Here is a 26,034-nt window from a genome sequence, read left to right as displayed (position 1 = left end):
ACTTGCTGCTAGCTTCAGTTACATGAGCCAGACTTGGCGTGGAGAACGGAATTCACAACGGGAGTAGGTTTCATGAGGTCATCTCCCTCGCGTGACCAACTTGGCAAAATATTAGGGAAAAATGGGAGCAGTTTTTATCAGGTCATCTCCCTCGCGTGACCAACTTGACAAAATATCAATGAAAAACGGGAGTAGTTTTCTTGAGGTCATCTCCCTCGCGTGACCAACTTGACAAAATATCAATGAAAAACGGGAGTAGTTTTCTTGAGGTCATCTCCCTCGCGTGACCAACTTGACAAAATATCAATGAAAAACGGGAGTAGTTTTCTTGAGGTCATCTCCCTCGCGTAACTGTTCATATTTTTATCTATGTTGGTAAATAACTTTTTCACCGAACACGATTATCCTCCAACAATTTCCTACGTCCTTACATAAATACATAGGTGCGGGCTTTTTTTTTGAGCATCTTTTGACGGACATAACGGTTTGGGCTTCAAGTCGTCGAATTCAACCCATTTGGTACCTTTTTTCACAAATGCAGTGTAGTGCCCCACTGATCTAGCCGTTCTTTCACCGACATACATAACGAGCCCTGCTAACATGTATTTTGTTCGATCCAGTTCAATCGAATTTGGAAACTGTTCCAACGAAACTGCATTAGTCGAACCATTGTCGCATTCAATAAAAATTTGTGGTCCGTATGTAACAACGGATGAAAATGATTGATTGCAACATCTTCTTTCTGAAAAACCACTGGTCTGCAATGCCTCGCCTAATTTCTGGAAGCTACTCGCTATTGTATTTAAGTTAATGAGTGGTATAGTCTTACCAACACGTTTATTTTTTTTGCACACGTCACATGTAAATTCCGCAATTGCACTCCAGTCTTCATGGAAAACATATTCACATAGATTGCAAATATTTGATAATGCATCTATTTTTAACAGTTCAGGCACCCGCGATGGTTGCTTGAAGCATTCGACTTGCTTTAAAATATTAGCTCTCAACTTATACACTTCATTCGATGCACCTTTTTCCAAAAATAATCTTGAGAATGCGTAAGTGTTTGTTTGTACGGTATCGACAATTTTAAGAAAAGAATCATTTCGACATGCTGCGGCCAAAATTTGCATGATGCTATCAAAGCCACATGTATTTTGTACAACAACTCTCATCTTGTTTTCCAAAATCACAGGGCAAATGTTCCCATTCTTCAGCAGACCGATATTAATTCGATTCGAATTGAACCCAGCACAATCCCAATCAGGACGTGGATCAAGATACGTCCGTTTCACTTTTTTCGAATCGTTCTTATTCCTCCAATTCTGTTGAACATTCAATTCGGAGGTCGCTGTACTTACATCACACGAATCTAGCTGCTGCTTCTTATTCTGACTCATACTGACACTATTTCCAATCGAATCTATCACGGATTCGAGAGCCTCGACGTTGTCTGGATTGAGTGTACATTTTTCAGAAGTGTGGTCAACATTGTAGTCAGAATCGAGTTCTTTTAGTAAAATTGGGATTGTCGAGTGTTGATTTCGGTTGTTAGAAGCCACGGCTAATTTTACTCTGCTACTGAAAGATTTTATGTGCATCGTTAAAAATTTATCAACACGCATAGGGCGATTTTCATTTGCAAGCAAACGGTGTTTCAAATCATTGAACTCCGCCTCTACTGCTGAAGAGGTAGCATTTATTTCGCCAAATCCAAACTTTGGAATCATTACGCCAGAATAAATTGGAAAGTAAGGTAACATGTACTTTATTTTTTGTGCCATTTCTGGGCAATAATATGGATTGATATCAATTACGACTGATGATTTGCGTCCATCGTCCATGCATTCTTCAAAGAATTGATACGACCAAGAATGGATTGTTGAACCATCATGAACCCCACCGTCACTTTCATCTTCGATAGATTCTAACTCCTCCTGTGAGGTAACAACCTTTGTAGAGTCATCCGAATTGTACATATTGCCCACGTCCGGAGTTCCTTTTATATCTTGGGAAATCAAAACACGTGATTCCTCAGCTAGACTGACAGCACCGGTTTGAGTATTGCCACAACCTTGACTGGTACAGAGGACAATAGCTGATTTTACTAACTGCCTGAAGCTAATAAAATCTGTAACTTTAGTGAGTAAGCACATAAACATTACATAAAATGTCTTCACCCTTGGGTGTAGAGAACCAAATATCTTCCAGCGCGCTATAAATGCTACGTAATGGGATATGTCTAATGTTAAAAAGCAGGCGGGTTTTTCTGTATCTTTGCCACTGACAACTTCTAGACATTTATTGAGGTAATCCCTCAAGTTCCTACAGTGACCAAAAGCTCTCGCTATTGCTCCCATCAGAGCCTTGTCGAAATCACAAACAACTTCACGGGGATTCGGGGAAGTTGGATTTATGCGTGCTTTCTATTCGCATAATTTCGAGAAGCCAGTGTTGAATTGCGTTCGTGTGTTGGACAGCACTGAGCATTTGAAATACTGGCATTTTTGAGGTTGAGGTTTCACATACGATCTGATATAAGTATATATGTGGTGAAAGTTCACTGTTTGGTAGTTTTAATTTTTTAACGAGAGATCCAGTAGCACCTATAGAAATGCGATGGGGAAAAAGTACGTATGTCGCTATTTGCTCCAATGTCCAATAATGAACACAAAATGGATCGCATGCAACCGTGTGAATAACTCCCATATGAGTTTCATATTTCATTTTGCAAATATTTTCTATTGGATCAACTCCTTGACTCAGGCCTAAGATTTTATCTTTGTATTCTTGTTTCGCCTTTCGTAGCGTAGCGTTTTTTGGTAAATGCGGCGGTTCAGGATCACCAAATTCCATCAACAGGTCGGCTTCATTCCGACGCCAGACACATGGCAGTTGATTACCTTCGGTCAAAGTTTTGGAAACTACCGCTCGACGATGTCCTTTCAACTGACGTTTTTTAACATGTTTTACTGCTGGATCGAAATTTGTAACTGAACATTCCATGGTCACAGAAGACTGAGTAATAGGCTTGTTCACGACACAACCATCAAATGTGCAGCCACATTCTGCACATGACCCTGAAACGGTCAGATACATGCCAGTTTCTGAAGTTTTACAACGCTTAAAAGACATGGGGCATGTTAGCTTAGTTTCATCGTATAATGCGTAGAATAGTTCATCCGTCCAAATGCGTCTTTGTAAAGTACCATACTTCCTTTTACCACAAGATTTATCAGCATAAATAACATTTTCTATCGACATTTTCACCCAAGTCTTATACGGAAATTCGATTACAAACTCGTGTTTTTCTTTACTACCTAAACTGTTATCAGCAGATGTATCAGCGACTGATTTTTGTAATGATATGTCAGCTTCGATGCCATGAAACTGTAGGATTTTATCCAATATGTTGTATCGATTATTCTATATCATCACATATATATATTTGTGCTGTATGGTGCGATTCATTTTGTCACTTATTTGCTTATAAATCAAATTACTCGGAACAGCGGGTGTTCCATGTGCATCGACGACATTTCTAAAATCAGGTGTTAATATCACATCCAGAAGACGTGGAACGTGTTGAGCCATGACGTAAAAATATCAACGCGATGGCAATGTACAATCCAAGATGAGAAAAAAAAAATAAATTGAAAAGAAGATCGACGATCGAATGCGATTGAAATAAGTGAATTTTGCTTGAGAGTAAGAATAACACGCAGGCGCAATATCCAGATCAGTGCAGTCTTTCGATGAAATGCGCCCTTGGACTGCCGAGTGCGAGGTGTCTACCGGGGTGCGGAGTGATCGAACGATATGATGTGTGCTCCGACAGGCTTGTGCATTAATATACGATTTGATAGATTCCGATACCATATAGAATGCGTGGCAGATTCACCGGTACCATGTCGACAGTGGTGCACCACTTGGTTCTGATCTATCTATCGTCGCACTTTGCTTGCGGGCGAAGCAATTACGACTGCACTGGGCTGCGCCTCGCCGTGGTGGTTGTAGGAACCTTGTATGGAGTGGGCGCCCGGAACACCAAGAGATGCCGCAGAGCAATGCGGCGCCCTCCACTCGGCCACTCCCCGGGACGCACGCATATAGCCGCCGCTATATGCATACAAGAACTGGACAGGCGCTCGTACCTGCCCCTCTCGTGGCCAGTGTTGGGCAGCATCCAATTACTTTTTGTAATTAATTACATTTACTGTAATTTGTAATGAAAAACAAAATCAATTACAAATTAAAAAAGTAATTTATTTGATTTTACGAGTCTATGGATCGACCCACTACATCGTGCTTCTAGAACAATATTCAGTACGACTAGAACAACCTGGAACAATCGAAAAAAGTTGGATTCTCTGAAAGTGGGGGGCTAGTCAAAAATTCTTTTTGCCTTTTGGTAGGCCCGCTATTGAACTTACGACTTGACCGTTTTGGAACAATGTTCAGTACAACGAGAACAACCTGGAACAATCGAAAAAATTTGGATTCTCGAAAAGTGGGGGGCTAGTCAAAAATTCTTTTTCCCTTTTGGTGAGCCCGCTATTGAACTTACGACTCGACCGTTTTGGAACAATGTTCAGTACAACGAGAACAACCTGGAACAATCGAAAAAATTTGGATTCTCGAAAAGTGGGGGGCTAGTCAAAAATTCTTTTTCCCTTTTGGTAAGCCCGCTATTGAACTTACGACTCGACCGTTTTGGAACAATGTTCAGTACAACGAGAACAACCTGGAACAATCGAAAAAAGTTAGATTCTCGAAAAGTGGGGGCTAGTCAAAAATTCTTTTTCCCTTTTAGCAGGCCCGCTATTGAACTTACGACTCGACCGTTTTGGAACAATGTTCAGTACAACGAGAACAACCTGGAACAATCGAAAAAAGTTGGATTCTCAAAAAGTGGGGGGCTAGTCAAAAATTCTTTTTCCCTTTTGGTGGGCCCGCTATTGAACTTACGACTTCACTGTTTTGGAACATCGTTCAGAACAACTAGAACAAACCAGAACAACAAAAAAAAGTTTGATTTTTCAAAAGTGGGGGGCTCGGTCAAAAAACGGTTTTTAGCATTTTTCAAATGTGTTACACGAGTTATCAATATTAAGTTTTGGAACAATGTAGAACAAACTTAGAACAATCTGGAACAATTTTCGAAAATTCCGATTTCTCAAAATGGGGGGCTAACTTCACGTAGGTTCGGTGCGCCGCAATTTCATGCGCATCGACACCTTTAATGATTTTTTACTCGAAAACGAAGAAAAACACCCCTCTGGAATTAATTCATAGGTTGTAGTACAGTTTAAGGAACATGTCAGAATTTGAAAAAATTTTTTGATCCTCTCAGTCACTGTTTTAAAAATCTTTGAAAAATTAATTGTTAAATAAAAAATGGATAACAACTTTTTTTTACCATTTCGTATTTTTCGAAAAAAAAAATATTGTATCTAATTTTTTGCCGAAGTTATGAATGTTTGAAAAAAATGGGAGTCTAATTTGTTATTGTTAATAAGAAATCGAATTTTGCATTATGAGATTCGCGCTTTGGCACAAAAATCTAACTCCCCCTACACAATCCACATGCTAAATTAAAAAAATATCTGAGAGATGAATGATCCGCTTGACGCGGAATAGCCGATATATGCATATAGCTGATCTGAGTAATTTCGAGTTTTCACTTTAGTCCAATGTTTGAGCTCATATGACAGCAAAATAAAACGTCAAGTCAGGTGACCAGCTATTTCTATTGTGAATAATTTCACAACTATGCAATGTCTTCATTGAAAAGGGTAAATTGATATCAACCGAGTACCTATTTAGTATAATACTCAAGGTCGCACACTTCTCTTTCTTTTTCAATTTATTCCACGTTTGAGTGTGACGATATTTTTCATATATATATGGTATCTATTTAAAAAAATGTTATCTGATGAATACATATTCATATACATTTGGTGTCGGTTTGAAAAAAAGTTATCTGACGAATTGAAATAAATTAAAAAATAATATACGTACAATTTTTCGCCTCGATCCCAAAACCGGGTTTTTCGCTCTCGAATGGCGGTTTTTCATACGAGATGTACCCGCACCAATTTTTGTAAATATCGAACTTCGGGAAATAGTTTGTTTCGTCCCCACATACACTCTCTAGCAATTTCAGGTGGCACATTCACTCGCTTCGAACCCAAAAACAGTTTATCGCTCTTCAACGGCGGTTCTTCATACCGGATGTACTCGCACCAGTTTTGTAAATTATCGTATTTCCGGAAATAGTTTGTTTCGTCTCCATGCATGTTCTCTATTAATTTTAGGTGGCACATCCACTCGCTTCGATACCAAAAACGGTTTACCGCTCTTGAACGGCGGTTTTTCATACCGGATGTACCCACGCCAATTTTTGTAAATTATCATGCTTCTGGACACAGTTTGTTCCGTCTGCACATACACTCTCTATCAATATTAGATGGCACATTCACTTGCTTCACTTTCCAGATTGAATATCTATAATTTGTTTGTTTAGGGTTGTTTGCTACCCTTACGGCTGTTTTGGGGGGTTGTTCGTGATGTTAGACACATTTTTTTAACCCACAAATGCATACTCATGGCAGAGAAATTCGAAAATCCCATTATTTAATAACTGTTCGAAGAACGATCCAAACTCAAATTAGGTAACTGGGCCGCTTACCTCACTTTCATTAGCTATATTTTACATCGTGCACTACTTTCAATTTGATTGTACCAAATCATGTCAAATATAGAGGACTGCCGAATCAATTGAATGCTGTATCAAATCAGATCCACCGATGCTTTGATTTGTGAATTTTGAGCCCTTCATTTTTCGTGAAAAATGTAATTAAGCACCGTGAATCTCCAAATCGAAGGCTATACTCTAACTACCATTAATTTCGAATTCAAATTTTAAGAAAACTCTTTTGTGAATAAATATTTATTACTGTATTTGAAAAAAATTAAATTAAACTGGATGATATCACAATATGATTTAGTAATTGACCTGTTTTCCAAATGTTTTTTTTTCAGACATGTGTACGATAGAGTAACTCAAAATAATTAGGGCATACTTTGGCTTTTTTCTGTCAAATAAAAATTGCGAATGTTATTAGAAATTAAGTGGGTATTTGTTTCTTGGATATGCAGGGTAGTGAAAAATTCGTTATTGGAAATTTACTGCATAAGCTTCAATTTTTGTTCGACAGAAAAAAAGAGTGTGACCCAATTATTTTTTCACGAACTATTAAGGTGCCGCTGACCTGGCATGTCCTATATATATTTCGTGACGTCAGAGGCGGGGAAATCGCCGGCAAAAATCCTGATAAAACGGGGGTACGAATCTGACTGGGAAAATTTTCAAAACATAGCTTGAATAAAATTGTACGTCTGTATCTCAGTCACTACTATCGCAGATCACTGATAACGTCTAATAAAAATAATGATGAACTCAATAAAATCAAGTCGCGTCAAACATGGCCGATCGGGCTAGCGACTTGTTGAATATTCACCGCTTGTACGATATCAGAATTCCTTTCACTTTTGCCAGGGAGATACCGACGTACAAAAACACACACGTAATCCGGGAAAACCTATAGCACCAGTCAGTTTTCTGTAAATATGGCACGATTTGTGCGGGCGATTTTCAGGTGACAGGAGCCCGTTCTGATGCACGAGAAGTCTGTAATTTAGTTCAACGTTGAACTTCCAGAAGCGCTGTAGTCGACCGAAGCGGTACCAGATGGTAAAACGACATGGTAATACGCACACGTCCTATGTTTCTGCTAAAGCAACAATCTGCAGTGCCGACGAGAGCATAGGCTTTTAGGTGGATACGAAAAAATGTACAACTCACTCAGAATAACCGTTAGATTTTGAAATTCGTGCATATTATAAGGCATCGTTTGGGAATGGTAACATCAGTTCACAATCGCGGTAACTATTCGTAATCGCACGTAGCCCGACTATACGTGAACGGGGCATTCCATGCGAAACCGACCAACCCGTGACCCCGACCAATTTTTATTCTATTGAAAATTTTACACTTTCTTGTACCTGCCAAAAGCAGTCTTTCTGAAATATTTTAGATGTTTGTCTCAACCCACCCAAACACCATAAATTTATCAAAATATCGCACAATTTTTTTTTAAATGCTCATGGCTTTTCCAAAACCCGATATTAAAATAACATACTGTTTCTTTTTTCATTTTGAGTCGTAGTTCCGTAAAGAAAATTATTCGTTTTTATGTTATTGAAGGGTTTTGGCGCATTCTACATCGAGTACGCACCACTTAAATCTGCCTTTTTTCATCGATTTGATAGAAAATCATTAACAAAAACGAAAAAACTATCCATTAATTCCTGTTCGTCGAAAAGGCAGATATAAATGGCGAATAATTGACATGGAATGCCCCATATACGCTCCGGATGTCCTCATCTAATAGTAGCATCGATGTCCGCAAAATTGTAATACTTACAGATTATTGACCGAAAGATTAGATGCGGCAGTAACATAAATACCGAAATTGCAGGAAACACGCAAATATAGGCGTGAGGGTTTAGGGTTGAGATAAAAAATTGTGCTCTTGAACAGACCATTATTTGTTTATTTATAGCAAATTCGGGGGGGGGGGGGGGGGGTGGTTGATAATCGTCCGAGCCTGTTTTAAATATTACCCTAATACATACGCGAAATTGTTTCTGAACCGGATGTGTTTAACAATACTAGAAATACATCCCGCAAAAAATCTATGTCATTGTACATACATACAATTACTGCATACAATGGTTCAAGATTCGTGGCAAATATTTTACAGGGCCGATCCTTGTTAAAATTCTGATGAAGATTTGCTTGCCAATCTTTTCTGATTTCAGTTCTCAACAAATAAGGATTTTATACTTTATTTGCTTCGTTTCATTAGTCGATTACGCCTAGTTCTGAATGATGCTGGCAAAACTTTTTTTTTACATTAGACGAACTACCTGAGAATTACTCATTAGGTGGAAATCGTTATAAAACTACATACCGTGACTTCTCGTAGATGGTATACGCTACGGATACGCTAGCGAGCTTCGGGTTGGTTTCTGCATCGTATACGACCTACGAAAAGTCAGGGTATGTGTTACTGCTGTACATTAAAGTCCGGCACAATCCTATAATATTTCACAGAAATTTGGAACTCTCGAAGGAATCAACTTCTTCGGATTCCGAGTACTATCCCTCACACGCCACTGTCCTCACTATCAGCGCGGCCGTCACTTCGGCGTTTCCTCGCGTACCGTCCACATCCACTTTTCGCGGCGAACGAAGCAAACGCGAGTGTTTTGGTAATTTGCCGTGTCACAAGTTCTAATCACGTGCAAATTTTCACGCGGCCAGTGTGTATACATATATTCGTTACAAACAACAATAATCTTGTGAGTGCAACAATGGATAAGTTACGTCGCACGGCTGAACGGAAAAAAAGGTTAAATTTGACGCGCCGACGAACGAATCGTTCGTTGCAATGGTAAGTGTTTTATACTGCAAATTTCTGTTATGCAATTATAGATATCATTTACAAGAATCCTGCCAAATCTGCACATGCTATGCAGGGTGATTCGTAATTCACAGCAAATACTTGACGGGGCGAATCCTCGGTGCCGGATTTAGGGAGCAGGGGGCCCTGGGCAGCACAGTTGTGGAGGCCCACAATCCTGTACGAATTTCCATCGTACCTAACCAAATTTTTCTCTATATCTACAAATATTAAACCTACGAAAATGGGACTTTACCAAAATTCATTTTTAAGATCTCAATACCAATATTAGCGAAAATGGTTGAAATTGAAAACAGATTTTTTCACTTATAATTATTATATTACACACATAATATACATATATAGGCATATAATACTTTTATAGAGTATGGTTGCAGGTCTCAAGAACCAGGCACCTTTCGTGATTCGCGATAAGCAAAATTGTCTATCAACTGGTGAAAGTCCATTTCCTGCAAAATGTCGTTTTCGATACTCTGTAAGGTGATAAATCCAAAATTTTGAATTTGTCCGCGGTCAAAATCGAATCCTATAATCGAAGAATCAACCGATCCTCGATCTCTCATTTCCTCCCCTCGAATCACACTACCGAGTTCACTTTCGCGAGTTCGGTCTCTTTGCTCTGGGACGTCGAAGGGACCGGTCATCCGCTCATCTCCTGGTAGGCGACTCAACGGAAACTGGCCAATACTTCAAACTAGATTCAACGTGGAGAATCTATTGAAATCATCGACTTCGATCCCGGATTCCAGTCCCAGGGCAGGAGCCAACGTGGGAGAAAAACGAGCGTCCTAGATAAGTTAAAATTTGAAGGATTGTTTATTTTAAAGTCTCACCGAACTCCAAGATAAATCCGAGAATGATGTATAAATTGGGATGAGTGTGTGTATGTATCTGTATGTGACGGTGTGTGTAACTGTAGGTGACTGTGTGTGAAAATAGGGCCTCACATGTTCAATAAAAATAAAACTAGTATAAATTGATCTTATAACTCATAATAGTCAAATTGTTCAGTCGGTCCTGTGTCATGGTGGTACGAAGTCTATTCTTTATATATTTCGGTTGAGAAAATGAACGCTCTCCACTACAGTTTGCTACCACAAGAACTGGATACATTCGCAATGCAATTTCAACGTTAGGAAACGTATCTTTGATCCCCTTATCGAGTAACAATCCATATGGGTATTGTTCGTTACTTATATTATCCCCTCTCTCATCTTTGTAGAATTTACTAAACTCAACGAATTGAATAAGTTGGTTGCCGAGGCATTGGTCCAGATCATCCTCGTGAATGTTTACGGTGCGCATCGCCGCATCTTGAATCTCATCGTGGCTAAGACAGTACAGCTGACTGAAGAATCCAAATCGAGAAGTCACTTGCTCATAGGCAGAGATTCGCTGCGTCAAGGCAGTAAGAAATTTGTCGATGAGCGGTATGAAATTTTCAATCCGAAATTTTTCTGAAACCGTTAACCCAACTTCCGACGCTTGGCCATAATCCAGTGAATTAAGGCGTACATTAATGCGACGTTGACGAGCTTGAATGTATGTTGCTATTCCAGATAGGCTGACACCGCGTTGCTCGTATTCGTAAAGCACTCACGTTTGGCCTGAACAAAACTCTTTAGCGATTTCATACACGCAACGGCCGTATTCAAATCAAGTTTTGGGTCTTGTAGGACTAAACTTGTGCCATTCACCCCATCCAGACGCTCATATCAGAAAATTGAGTATATAGCATTCTCTAATGTATACATCCGCTCGTATAGACTGTTTGCATTAGAAAGCGATCTAGACGTTTGTTACGGATCGTCAGCAATTTTAGCCAGGGTATCCCGATTTTGAGGAAAGCCTTTCACAAATGCTTTTATGGCGTCAGCCCTGCACGACCAGCGTGTTGTCGTTATCCGTTTCGGCACGTGGGTCTGAATGCTAGTTGATTGAAGGGAAGCAACCAATATCTGATATCGGTTGGTTGCTGCAGTGAAAAATGCATAAATCTACTCAAGAAAATCAAAAAGGTGACTGTGGCTAAACAGCATTCAGCAGCTGCTAGCCCGACCAAGTTCAATGAGTGCCCTGCACAAGGTATCTATGCCGCTAAACGATTCTTTGACATTACTAACGCTGCAAGCTGTTATGTCTTCCACTCATGGCTAATGCATTGCCGTAGGATTGGCCACGACAATCTTTTATATCAATTCCATGCTCCTTATAAAATCTTACTAAACTGTTGAACATATCCTGTGCTTTATGGCCTTGATTAGGCATGAACTCAACAAACCGTTCAACTGGAGTTGCAGTTTTGATACATGAAATAATTTCATTGAACACTTGGTCTCCCATAAGTTGTATAAGTTCTTCGCAAATTGTTGGTGACAAATAATTTGTGTGGCCACATCCTGGATTACCGTGTTTTTGCATATGTTGTCTAAGAAAATCGTCGTACTCGGCTAGAAGCTCCAATAAACCGGAGATAATTTCCATTATAGGCGGATCCAAGTATCCCATTTTTTCCACGGAACGCCAGTCCACGTTCAGATGAAAATTTAATTACACTACGCCAGTATTTCGGTGCCTGTTCCGCTTGTTGTGTAACCTCGAAGTTTATCCGCCCTGTGTCTTTTGAACGCTGTACAAAAGCTATGACAGCATTGAAGTGATTCTTAGATTGTTCGTGATCTTCCAGCCGACTACCAGCATGCTTCCAATCGGAGAAACCACCGTGGGTGAATTTTGAGTGCGTTGAAGCTACAAGCTTACACACGAAGCAGTAAATCCTTCCATTCGCAGGCGAAAAACATAACCATGATCGCTTGATAGTTTCTCCATTATGAGTCTTTCGCTCAAGCATACCCAGTTGGCATCTACGAACACGATCGCCTTCAATCTTCTGTTTCACAGAGCGTGATTTTAATGAGTCATCATCATAGTGTTGGTGTTGTAAACCTGAACAATCACTTTCAGCCCAGGAATTGACCATTTCTGCCGATGTATGTTCAAGCCATAGGTCATCCGCCTCGGTACCGTTTGGTTTTGGCACAACAACTCTCGCACCTGCTTGCAAATTGATCAAGTCACACTCGTAGGCGTTTTCAGCAACGGAGTCTTTATCCGCAGGAATTGTTTGGTCATTTTGTAGCATTCGCTCACCACGATTTTCTCGAACGGTACGAAGCCGGACAGGTATAAACTCTGATGTGCTACGTGTTTTTGCAAGCACTTGTTCTGTCTTTTAGTCTTGCTCTTTGGCTAACTTTCGTTTTTGTGCGCCACTTTTGAATGCACGAGGGCTCTTATGCCGATCTGTGCTGGTGCTAATTGTGAATACTTCTTGCGAAAAAAGTAACGTAACAAAATATACGAAATTGATTTTGGTTATTGGCAATCAAAAATGTATCGATATTGCAACTTTGTTGACGAGGTCAGCTCCTACTTAGACATCATGACATGCGTGTTGGCACAATTTTTCTTCATCCCAATATAATTTTTTTTGTACATAGGGTAATCTACACTTTTACTATCACAAAGTAGAATATATATTCTTAAGCTTGCACGATGCTGGCTGCGCGCTTTGCATACTTCATAAACAATCTTGAATAATAGGTGTGGTGTCAACATGACACATGTAATGAACTGGTTCGAATTAGACACTGCTGCGTTACCTCAAAGTCACGCTAGACAGCGCTACGAATATACGTTCTAGGTCTCCATGTTAGCTCCGCCGACCGTACGGAGTGATGGAGTAACAATATGTTTTGGGTTACGGGTGGCCTCGGTGGAGTACATGCAAATGTGCATCGTGAGAATTCACTAAATCGTAGTCCATTGTTTTCATGTATATTTATGCAATTTATCTGCGTTTCAAGCAGATGAAAAAATATAAATTTATCAGATGAATACGCAAATCTTATGTACAATTTGATCGGTAGTACATCATTTTGTGAAAGAATTCCAATCTTATTATTATATTTTTCAATTCCAAAAACGTGAAAACCCGAATTTTGTGGCGGCCGCATTTCTGTGGGGGCCCCTGGGCAGCTGCCCCGCCTGCCCGTACCTAAATCCGGCACTGCGAATCCTTGTCGAAATTGGAGTCGAAAGTTCCTAAGAAATTTTTCGGGAATACGCCTTTTTTCATTCAAAGAATTGGAAATTTAATTTTTTCGGATTTCTGTTTCGATCAACCTTTCAATTTCTTGGGTCATCGTCAGAATTGATATCGAAATTCTCCGGTTAATTGATAATTGTAAATAATTTGTACGAAAATTTTTTTTTTCATAGCTGTTTCGGGGGGGTCACTGGGAGTGTAAATTGAAAATGGCGACTAAATCATGCTTATGTGTATATTCGAAAAATGGTTTTTTGAGGTTAAAATGGTTTTTCTTGAATAACTCGGCCGGTTTTGATTTAACAGAAAAACCATGACAACAAAAGCTGTATAAATTTTGATTCTCTACAAGTTTGTTTCTCACAGTTTTTCTTCTAGGATCAAGATTTTTGGAATTAAACCTGAAAAAAGCGACAAATTCGAAATATTTCCATTATCTCGTTTATTTTCAACTTAATGGCACAAATGAATAGCAACAAACTTGTTGAGAATCAAATTCTGAACAACTCCGGTTTCCGCCTTTTTTCCAAAAATTGATATTTTCGGAATTTAACCCGAAAAGGAAGGATTCTCCGTCAACTCGGCCACTTTTTTTTCGACCATCTCAGATCTGCGGCATAATTAGTTACATCAAAGTACTACTAAAAGGTACTCTGTGTGAATTTTCTTCAAATTTTTCAATTCATTATTTGAGAAATTGCCGTTTTTTTTCAAACGAATATACACTACCGTTCATAAGTATGGAAACACTCGCCCCGGAGTGTTCTCACTGTACCCATGGTGCTCATTGTATTTCTACGAAAATGTATACCGTTGAGGAGTGGGGAGGGACTTCCAGCATTTTCATAGTATAGAAAAAAAATGTAGAAAACAAATCGTCTTCTTCACGTTTGCTTCGAAAGAGTGGCGTTCGAAAGATCGTTGTTTTGTTGACATTTGTTTCGATCGTCGTTTTGTTATACATTTTTCAAAATATTGAGTAACCAAATTGTATACGTGTTTCAATTTTCTTTTCTCTATTCTCTTCATATATAATCATTTTGATTTTTCGTTAGGAGTGTGCAGAACATAAGAATTGCTGAATGCTTCGTTGCGAATACCACAATTTTATCGGAGCCTAGATTCGAATGCTCGGAGAGTTCAATTATTATAATCGCCCGGTAATTTTCTTTTCCGATAATTGGAGAAATTTACACGTGTTGACATATACCCTAAGTACGATGCAAATATGCGAGAAATTTCAAATCTTGAGGAAAATAAATATTACGACTGTTATTATTTCATCATATAAACCATAAAACGTCAGTTGGGACAAAATTTAGGTTCTTGAGTTAGAAATATCATCCTGACAAAACATGACCACGTATTTTTCAGAACAGTGAACGATTTTTCGAAGTGATATGTGAGCATCAAAAGTCAAAACCTATTTCTACGATTTTTTTTTCCGGAGCGCCGAGTCATTCAATTTTGTTGCAAAATGAGCGCGCAGTAAACTTGAAAAATCAATATCTCATCTCCGGTTCTATTTGACGTAGAAAAATTATTCACAGCACATTCGCGAGCAGAGAGAATAAGCTTTCGTAAAAACTTTGGTTCATCCGGAAACATTGAACGTTGTAATTGTTATTCACGAACGAATTGTTTAATGGTACCATTTTTTGGCGAGGCTTCTACCATTTTATACATTCTGTAAAAAATCTTTCCGATTACAAATAATCCGTCGGGTTTGACAAGGAATTTCCCATTCATATTTATTCCGAATGACCATACATTAGATATCTGCTATCGGTAGTAAAATATTGAACACGGTGAAATTTAGAGTGATTCGTAAAAAATGAATATCTTAATTTCAAAAGAATTATCTCAACTTTTTGGATTATTCAAGATGATCAAAATTGTTAATTACGCTATTCCATTTCATCAGATTCGACCATTCACTTTTAACATTTTTAGGTATAGTGAGATGGCGCCGACACATGGTTGTAAGAGAACAGAAGAGGACCCATGTAATTGTATGTGTCCTTATATGATAAGGAGGGGAGGGCACGAATTCTGTGCCAAAATATATTTTTATTGACAAGTACTAATCATGTTATGGATTCTGCATTGAAAAAGCGAAACACCCAAATGAACACGCTTATATTTTACAGGATAATCCGTCGTAACCGTTGGACGGTCGCAATGTCACATGCCGCGAGGATATCTTCATGGAGTGGTGAACTATGTTCAAATTACATTACTTCGCAAAGGATGTTAGAAACTGCTATCAACCCTGAGAAGGAACTGTTTCGCACAACCCGCAGCTTCATAGTTACCTCGAATCTCGGATACTGTTTCCTTGCATTTAATATTTCACAGGGTATAAAAATAATCCTCAACGTCGATGTCAACAATTGTTTCATATATCCATAGTAACATGAATAAAGTGTTCCAATATTATATATAATCATTTTTTGAAACCCTTTTCACTAGTAAAATAGATTCGAACATAAAATTATTTCATTATTGTCAGTAGAGTTGTGTGTAACAAGCGGTGTACAATTTCAGAATGATTCCGATACAGTAATACCCCGAAGTTACGCTATGGGTCGTCCCGGCATTGACGGCGTACGTCGAAAAAATCGTAAGTCGGGGTGCACGTTTTATACAACTGTATAATGTATATTGTATATATATATGTATGAATACTCACCAGAGATAATCATGTATGTACCTCATAGAAAACCTCTGAAGAAGAATGAGAAATACTCTTTATTTTCGAAATACAAAATGTTCGAGCACAGACGTCTGACGAAACAAAGATTTTTTTTTTCTCGCGCACAGTCACTATCCGTAGACTGAGCGAATAATCGAATACAATGTAATATGCACGGACGGAAAATAAACAGGACCATTCAAGTTTGCGACAAGGGGAAGCGGTGTTGGGGGGAGGGGGGGGGGGGCGACCTATGGCGTAACTTCATAAAACGAGACCACAACGATTCGTACCCGTTTTGTTTCAATCGTATTTTTCGAACATATTTCCAAATATCTACAAATGGTGAATGGTGGTATTTACGAAATCATTTTGAAAATACTTCGTGCTGTGTAAAACTAATATTGCGCGATATGTTGCAATGTATATGGGACATTCTTTTACAACCGAACACCTTTGTGACCGACACATTTTTGATTTGGCTGAAATTATTTTTTGACGGGTTCTATATCGAAAAAATAGGGATACGTATTCGAGAATTTTTTATTTCACATATTTCGTCAAATAGTGGGGATCGAAAATTTGATAATTTGGTGTTTTTTGGCATGGAGACTCATTTTCAAAAATTCATAACGCCGGTTCTATTTGAGCTGAAAAGTTTGTTTTTTCAACCCAAAGCTACGAAAATGAATTTTAATACAACAATTCTTTCATTTACGATTATTCCGAAATTCACATTGTTATAAATAAATAATATGTTGAAATCGATTTTTAACAATTGCCTTCACCTCGTAGCGAGTTCTCAGCACGACCATCGTATACTACGTCAAATTATCTATCAATAATGCATTTTTATTTGATGGAGAAATTATTATTACTGTAGGAAAAAATTAATTTATCCAGCGCAGCACGTCACATCGGCGTGCGGGTTCCATTGCAAGCCTCGTTATCTTGCCTCGTGTCGTTTTCCTCTGTAATATAAATGATTACTCTATATTTTTAATTGAATAATATTATTTATTGGCATATAAGACTTTATAAAGAATTTAACAAAAAAATAATAAAATAAAAAATATTATTGTGGCAATTAAAAAATTAATTTACCAAGATTTTAATACATCATTATTAGTTAATAAACACCTCGTTCTGCATTACGTCTTACAATATTTACATTCAATTTTAATATGTATAGTATTTTTCGTTTAAAAATTTGTACAACCGTTTTTTTTTTGACACAATTAGAATTGCTTTGCTTCCAATTCTTCAGGAGAGGTTGGAATCATACAAATTTTCAAGAATAAATGTAAATATTGTACGACGTACTGCAGGACGAGGTACTTATTAACTAAAAATAATGTATTGAAATCTTAATAAATTGATTTTTTATTTGACACAATAATATTTCGTATTTGATTATTTTTTTGTTACATTTTTTACAAAGTCTTATTTGCTATTAAATATTATTATTCAATTGAGAATATACAGTAATCATCTATATTACAGAGGAAAACGATACGAGGCAAGATAATGAGGCGTGCAATGAAACCAGCACGCCGATGTGACGTGCCGCGCTGGATAAATTAATTTTTTCCTACAGTAATAATAATTTCTCCATCAAATAAAAATGCGTTATTGATAGATAATTTGACGTAAAATACGATGGTCGTGCTGAGAACTCGCTACGAGGTGAAGGCAATTGTTAAAAATCGATTTAAACACATCAATTATTTATAACAACATAAATTTCGGAATAATCGTGAATGAAAGAATTGTTGTATCAAAATTCATTTTATTAGCTTTGGGCTGAAAAAACTCACTTTTCAGCTCTAATAGAACCGGCGTTATAAATTTTTGAAATTGAGTCTCCATGCCAAAAAATACCAAATTATCAAATTTTCGATCCCCTCTATGTTACGAAATATGTAAAATAAAAAAATCCCCGAATACGTATCCCTATTTTTTCGATACAGAACCCGTGAAAAAATTTTAAGCTACATTAAAATTGTGTCGGTCGATTTTTATCTAAATCTGTCCGATTCGTCAAAGAATGTCCCATATTCAAGGGTGTTTCACGGAACAATAAATTGAATTTGCTATATTCACCGTAAAACTATCAAAATAATCAGTTCGGTCGTGATGCAATTGCTACACGCATGACGTCATCATTTGCATGCAAAATTCGAGTCAATCCTGTTGGTATGGTTACCGACTCAGATTCAGGCCTTTTACCGACCGCGTTTTGTCTAATATTGTGTTGCGCTACTCCCCGGTGGAGAGTACCACCTTCGAATGGTTTGGAACCGAGGAAACTTACGCAGAGAGCGCTTCGATCGATTACAACTTTCAGATCCAGGTCAGCGGCACCTCAAAATACACAATAGTAAGAAAAACAAATCCAGAGGAAATGCCCTAATTCAAGCAATGTCTTGAAACGATAAATATCCGCCAGTGGGTATGTCGCGATTCCACTCAAAAGGATATACCCTTGATGTAGACAAATGTAATCGAAAATTTCAATACAACCTCCCGAATGAGCGTAGGAAAGTAGAAAACTACATTTTATATCGTATAACTATTAAATTATGGACCGTATCCATATGAGTACATTTATACTTTGTATATTGTTGCGCACTCAATATCCAAAGCCGTACACCTCGTATAATGGAGCACACTGATCGCTCATGATCTTCCCGTGCTTCCACCGTGAACACACCGTGATATACTGTACCTGCTTACCACGCACCTAATACTAAATGAAGTTTATATTACAAATAAATATGTCCATTTATTTCTTTAACAATATCAAAAATAAGAAATAACCCTATTTGATTTAATAACGTAATGCAAAATTGTGGACATTGCACAGTTTTATAGCACCACATTTTCAGAAATTTCCTAGATGATATAAAAATGTTCGAAACTTTCTTACATAAAAGTACATTTGAATATCTAAATTTTCATCGGAATACATTTTGTTTGCAATGGATGTTTTTGAATATGTACAGCAATTCGAAGAAAACCGAAAAAACAATTATTACATTTTCGGTGAACAATAAGATCAAAATGCTGAAATAATTAATTGAGTTCTGAACAACTTGAAAATAAAATTACGAACACTTTTCGAGATCTCGCAAAATTGGGGTGGTTCACTTGATATGAAATATCCCATATACATGTTCTCGCATAACAAACGTGTACAGGTATATACACGTTCGTTATACGTTTTCCACGCGGACATTCGTCCTATGTTTTACGTGTGTATGATGTTTTGTGTTTGTTAAGATATGTTTCAATGTGTTCGGTCGAATAACTACAGTCGAATTTAACGTCACCATCACCAATAAGCGGAATGTTTTTATTAAATAATAAAATAATAATAATAATAATAATTCTTTAACAATCACAATTATATTTGCAATCGGTTGGAGGAAATGAGGAGCAAGTAGGGGTTTGGCAGTGGTAGTAGAAACACCCGCATTTGCACAAGGGACAAGGGAAACTGCCAAAAACCTTCTCCAGGTGGAGCCGGACCCAAGTCCAAGCATCGACCAGCATTCCAGCGCCTGAACAGCGTGACCCGTCTTGCATTTTTGCAAGTTTTCGTTCAGGCGCGAATTGACAGGCCAGGGATTTAGACCCGAGTCCTCTCGCTCCGCAGCCACGAGTGCTAGCACCTGAGCTACTACGGTCGATATTTGATATAGTATTTGATATAGTGCATGCAACTTATAACCACAAATATAATTTGAAAACGCGTGATCGGGGTAGATCGGCTCTGGCTCAACATTCATTGATTGAAGGGCGTAGGTTCGACTTTAAAGATGTAAAAATAATTGAGAAAGACACCGACTGGCATAAGAGACTTATCAAGGAAATGATAGTAATAATAATATTCCTTCATTCATCGCAATTATGTTTGCAATACATGTATTTATTAGAGTAGAGAAGAATAGGGGATTGGCAGTGGTAGGTAGAAATACCCGAATTCACACGAGGGACAAAGGAAATTGCCGAAAACCTTGTCTAGGTGTAACCAGACCCGAGTCCAAATCAGCGACCAACAACGCGGCGCCTGAACGACGTGACCCGTCTTACATTTTTGCAACTTGTCGTTCAGGACCTAATTGACAGGCAGGGGATTTGAACCCGCGTCCTTCCGCTCCGCAGTCACAAGTGCTAGCGCACCTGAGCCACTACGGTCAGAAATGGTATACCTAAAAACAATACAGTCCACAAAACAATGGACATACAAAATCTCCACCTCTATTCTCACATCATCTAAGCGGTCAATAGAATTTGGCATAGACTGTAGTTCAAATAATTTCGCCAGTACACCAATAAATACCTGTAAACACGTATTTGACTTTTGAATATTGATATTAAATTGACGATTGAGACAACAGTTCGCATATTATATTTAGGTTGGAATTCACTTCCTCCTCGGACACCATGCAGTAAAAATCGTAAGCGTTAAGGAATGACGATTTATCTAAGTGTAAATAAATTAATTTTCCATATTAGTTGAAACTGTGAGAGAAAAATATGAAACTTTGGCATTTATGTACTCTAAGAAACAAGAAAACAGTTGAAGGTATTTATATGTAATAGAGATAAAAAAATTTCTCGCTGTGTAATATTTGTAACTTGACATTTGGTGAGCAAAGGAAATTAATGTAATAAATGGTTATTAAGTTCATTGAAGAATCCTAATGATGGTAGGCGGGGCGTGCCGAAACCTCGTACGGAAAAAATTGCATGCTAAATGTGCATCTGTCTATGTTTACTCTTCACCAACGAATTCAAATCTTCACAAATAGGTATTAGTCTAGTCGATAAGCTCAAAATGGTCTAAAATAGAGATACTGCTCTTAAAATTATGTGCGATAGCTCATTGGACTCGGAATGACGCCTAGACAAATGTGCTAAAGAAGTTTATCAGCACATAAAAAATTGCAAAAGTTATAAACAATTAAAGATGAAAAAAAAGGTATTCCGTTTTTCGCCAATATCTCATAGACTATTCATATTTCTGAAATTTTAAAACAAGATTCTTAAGGAGGAGGAAATTTCCAATATAAAACTCCCAGCAGCCGGAACTCTATCTCCATTATTTATATTTTAATTTAACGCTGAAAATGGGTCTCCGCGCTTCGTTTTTAGGTCGCGCGCGCGGCGTCAACAGCGAGTACGACGCGTTGATTAATTTTTTTAAGGTGTTGAATATTTTTTAAAAATTTGAAAAAATTATAGTGTATATTAAACACTTCAAAAAATTTATCCCTGTTAGAAATTTTGCTTAAAGTTAATTTTTCAAAAAGTTAAACGATTGTTAAGTAACAAAATTTTCTCGAACTTCCGTCTTCATTGTAGATGAAAAAACATGTTTAAATAATTGTCGCAAAAATATTTCGCTTCGTGGAGCCTTTCTTATATACATACTCAACAATATCACACCATAAAAGTTGAAGAACTATTCATACTTTGTTTATAATAATTTTTGTACTCGAACAGAAACTGAAAAATCCAAGTAGTACTGTTGAAAAACATTTTATTTTTCTTAGTCACGATATAATCGTTTTTTTTTATTAATACAAGATATTAATTGATTTGCAAAAAAATTTTTTTCCGTCATTTGTTCATAAATTTTTTACAAACAAATTGATTATTTGAATATTTTTTCAACATTTTTTTTCACAACTTTATTATATTATAAATATTGTGATTTTTGAAAAAAAAAATTTTTTCTTAGCAACAATTTTTACTTGTTCATAATCGTTTTTTTTTATATTTCTATTGTTTAAATAATCAGTAAAGAAATTATTTTTCATCTAATAATAATAATTGACAGTCCTCTATGAAGTAACAGAAAAAAAATTTTTTTATCAACAATTCTATTGCTTATTAACTTGTCAATTTGTTATAAACAAATTTTTAACTTTGTTATATTTTTTTCTCACACTTCTAAAAATTACAAAAACAACCATATATAACAAAGTATGGAAAAAAATTTTGTTCAATTTTTTATTGTAATTTTAAAAAACACGTGCTACAAAAGTTGCAGCGGCTGCTTCATATGTCTACTAAAAAACTGATATAACTTTTAAACTATTACAGATATGAAAATGAACATTCCAGTCGATTTTATAAAGAATCAAACGATCTTTCAAATGAGTTATTAAAAAATTTATAGTGATTGTCAATCTGTTGTTAGGCGCATTTTTTTATAAAAACTGATGTTTTTTGCGATGTTTTTGGATTTTTTATGACTTCTAATTTTTTAAATAATGCAGATACGGTTATAGACCTTCAAGGCAATTCTGTTAAGTGATAAAATATATTAACGTTGCAGTTGTTTATTTATAAATAATGTCATTTTTCAATGAATTTATGCCGTTTTTCGCTAAATTTTATTTTTTATTTCATAAAAAATTATCGTCAATTACAATCTATTCTTTAAAAACATGCAAAAATTTTTACAAACAATTTGAGGAGAAAATTGTATTATTGAATAAACCTGTGATTTTGATTAAAAGACTGCAAAGAAAGCAGGTAACAGAAGGGATCAGGATCAAGGGTCGGTCAAAAGACTTGGCCACTAAAAGAAGCAGCTGCTCGTTGTAAAGTACAGAACTCAAAATAAATGATGAATATTATAGGCAAAATAATAACTGTGAAGAGAGAGAACCATAAAATCTAGAGAAAACCGGCATAAATTCATTGAAAAATGACATTGTTTATAAATAAACAACTGCAACGTTAATATATTTTATCACTTAACAGAATTGCCTTGAAGGTCTATAACCGTATCTGCATTATTTAAAAAATTAGAAGTCATAAAAAATCCAAAAACATCGCAAAAAACATCAGTTTTTATAAAAAAATGCGCCTAACAACAGATTGACAATCACTATAAATTTTTTAATAACTCATTTGAAAGATCGTTTGATTCTTTATAAAATCGACTGGAATGTTCATTTTCATATCTGTAATAGTTTAAAAGTTATATCAGTTTTTTAGTAGACATATGAAGCAGCCGCTGCAACTTTTGTAGCACGTGTTTTTTAAAATTACAATAAAAAATTGAACAAAATTTTTTTCCATACTTTGTTATATATGGTTGTTTTTGTAATTTTTAGAAGTGTGAGAAAAAAATATAACAAAGTTAAAAATTTGTTTATAACAAATTGACAAGTTAATAAGCAATAGAATTGTTGATAAAAAAATTTTTTTTCTGTTACTTCATAGAGGACTGTCAATTATTATTATTAGATGAAAAATAATTTCTTTACTGATTATTTAAACAATAGAAATATAAAAAAAAACGATTATGAACAAGTAAAAATTGTTGCTAAGAAAAAATTTTTTTTTTCAAAAATCACAATATTTATAATATAATAAAGTTGTGAAAAAAAATGTTGAAAAAATATTCAAATAATCAATTTGTTTGTAAAAAATTTATGAACAAATGACGGAAAAAAATTTTTTTGCAAATCAATTAATATCTTGTATTAATAAAAAAAAACGATTATATCGTGACTAAGAAAAATAAAATGTTTTTCAACAGTACTACTTGGATTTTTCAGTTTCTGTTCGAGTACAAAAATTATTATAAACAAAGTATGAATAGTTCTTCAACTTTTATGGTGTGATATTGTTGAGTATGTATATAAGAAAGGCTCCACGAAGCGAAATATTTTTGCGACAATTATTTAAACATGTTTTTTCATCTACAATGAAGACGGAAGTTCGAGAAAATTTTGTTACTTAACAATCGTTTAACTTTTTGAAAAATTAACTTTAAGCAAAATTTCTAACAGGGATAAATTTTTTGAAGTGTTTAATATACACCATAATTTTTTCAAATTTTTAAAAAATATTCAATACCTTAAAAAAATTAATCAACGCGTCGTACTCGCTTTTGACGCTGCGCGCGCGACCTAAAAACGAAGCGCGGAGACCCATTTTCAGCGTTAAATTAAAATATAAATAATGGAGATAGAGTTCCGGCTGCTGGGAGTTTTCTATTGGAAATTTCCTCCTCCTTAAGAATCTTGTTTCAAAATTTCAGAAATATGAATAGTCTATGAGATATTGGCGAAAACCGGAATGCCTTTTTTCATCTTTAATTGTTTATAACTTTTGCAATTTTTTATGTGCTGATAAACTTTTTTAGCACATTTGTCTAGGCGTCATTCCGAATCCAATGAGTTATCGCACATAATTTTAAGAGCAGTATCTCTATTTTAGACCATTTTGAGCTTATCGACTAGACTAGTATAGAATAGAGCGCAGGAATATCACTCGTACAGCCACTATGGTCTTCGGCAGAACTTTAAAACAAAACAATCAATCGGCATACAAAATATACAAATCCTGCATTTTAATTTTGAGTTGTATGCAAACAATTTGTATTGAAAATGAATTCTTACAAAACAAACCCCGAAATTCCTACACCCACCAAGTATATTACTAGTTTTCAAAACTATTGATGCCAAGTTTTTCACTAACTAGGTATACTACGAAATGTGGGGATTTTGGCACTTCAATAATCTTTGATTTTCAGTAACTTAATTCATGGAAGTAAACCGATTGCTCGCGCCCCGTATTCCAATATCAGAGCAGTGATTATATCTGGAGCGACTTTTGTCGGCCACCCACGCGGCAAACTCATTTTAGAAACTGTGATGCATTCACGACAAAAGATATCCGCAAACTTAAGCTCATGCCGAGGAGAGACAGGGGGGCAAAGGAGGGGGCGTAAAAGAATCAGCCGAGTGAACCGATATGAAAAGACGGTGAAATAATTAACCTAATATCAAAGATACCGCGCGCGTAACATTGTGACGCCGCGCCGTTAGAATTGCGCGGCACCGTCTTGTGGTTAGAAAGTAAATTGTTTATCTCAAATGAAAACACAAGCATGAACCAAAGAGCATGTACGCAAGGTAAATCAGATGTTTAATAATTCGAAGGTAATAATTTTTGTATGAATTAGTAACGCATCGTTTGAGAAACACAAACAAATATGGCTTTGACTATGTTCATTCCGCAGTGTGGTCTCATAATCAGCCAGTTTTGTAGCATAAAAAAGGAGTTGACTTTGGAATTCTTACTGAAACTGTGCTTAATGTCGCTCATAACTTAAGCGGGTGCCCTAGTCGATTTCGACGTTGACATATATTTCCTCAAATATCGAATTCCACGCATCTCAAACGCAAAAAAAGGGCTTAACAGCCATATTTTATGCGCAATTTTGAATAAAAAAATTCCGATACATTTTCATTTGACGCTGAAATAAAAATATGATACGGAATCTACGGAATTGAATAGTAAATTCGTAGATTTGATGCCATTTATTTATTTTTACGTCAAATGAAAATGTTTTCAAGTATTTTTGTTCAAATTGCACATAGCATAAGGCTGTTAAACCCTTTTTCGCATTTAAAATACGTAGACTTCGATATTCGATATAAAGAAAATTCTCGTCAAACTATTCCATTTATATTTCGATGTATTACGTTTTTTAGACGTACAGCCATTTGTAAACGTAGGTTTATACATTTGGGATCGCAAATGTCGTTACATTGAGAAAAATTTGTAAAACCAACTTCAAAAAATCTTATTCAGGTCACTCACAAAAATAGAGGCATGCATTTCGAAGTACGAAGCTGTTTTGATGA

General features: G+C 36.4%; 1 protein-coding gene across 1 annotated transcript; it reads right to left on the bottom strand.

Annotated features, from left to right (window-relative positions):
• Positions 1-9,569: 9,569 nt before the first annotated feature.
• LOC124224759 (uncharacterized) lies at positions 9,570-12,693 on the bottom strand. Its single transcript, XM_046636963.1, has 5 exons — positions 12,106-12,693; positions 11,675-12,008; positions 11,355-11,526; positions 10,745-10,899; positions 9,570-9,766 (listed from the first exon to the last, which is right to left on the bottom strand). The coding sequence occupies exons 1-5, from the start codon at positions 12,691-12,693 to the stop codon at positions 9,570-9,572; spliced, it is 1,446 nt and encodes a 481-aa protein (XP_046492919.1).
• Positions 12,694-26,034: the final 13,341 nt, after the last annotated feature.

Source organism: Neodiprion pinetum, chromosome 1 (genome assembly GCF_021155775.2).
Source record: "Neodiprion pinetum isolate iyNeoPine1 chromosome 1, iyNeoPine1.2, whole genome shotgun sequence".
Classification (NCBI taxonomy): Eukaryota; Metazoa; Arthropoda; class Insecta; order Hymenoptera; family Diprionidae; genus Neodiprion; species Neodiprion pinetum.
This window is presented reverse-complemented; position numbering and strand designations above follow the sequence as displayed.

Bases quoted from the DNA above. Each gene is read 5' to 3' on its own strand.
- LOC124224759 (XM_046636963.1), bottom strand. From the start codon at position 12,693: ATGCTACAAAATGACCAAACAATTCCTGCGGATAAAGACTCCGTTGCT. The intron at 11,527-11,674 runs GTTAGTAATGTC...TTTTCACTGCAG, and splicing joins AAGACATAACAGCTTGCAGC to CAACCAACCGATATCAGATA. The intron at 9,767-10,744 runs GTAACGAACAAT...CCATTTTCGTAG, and splicing joins TGAGAGAGGGGATAATATAA to GTTTAATATTTGTAGATATA.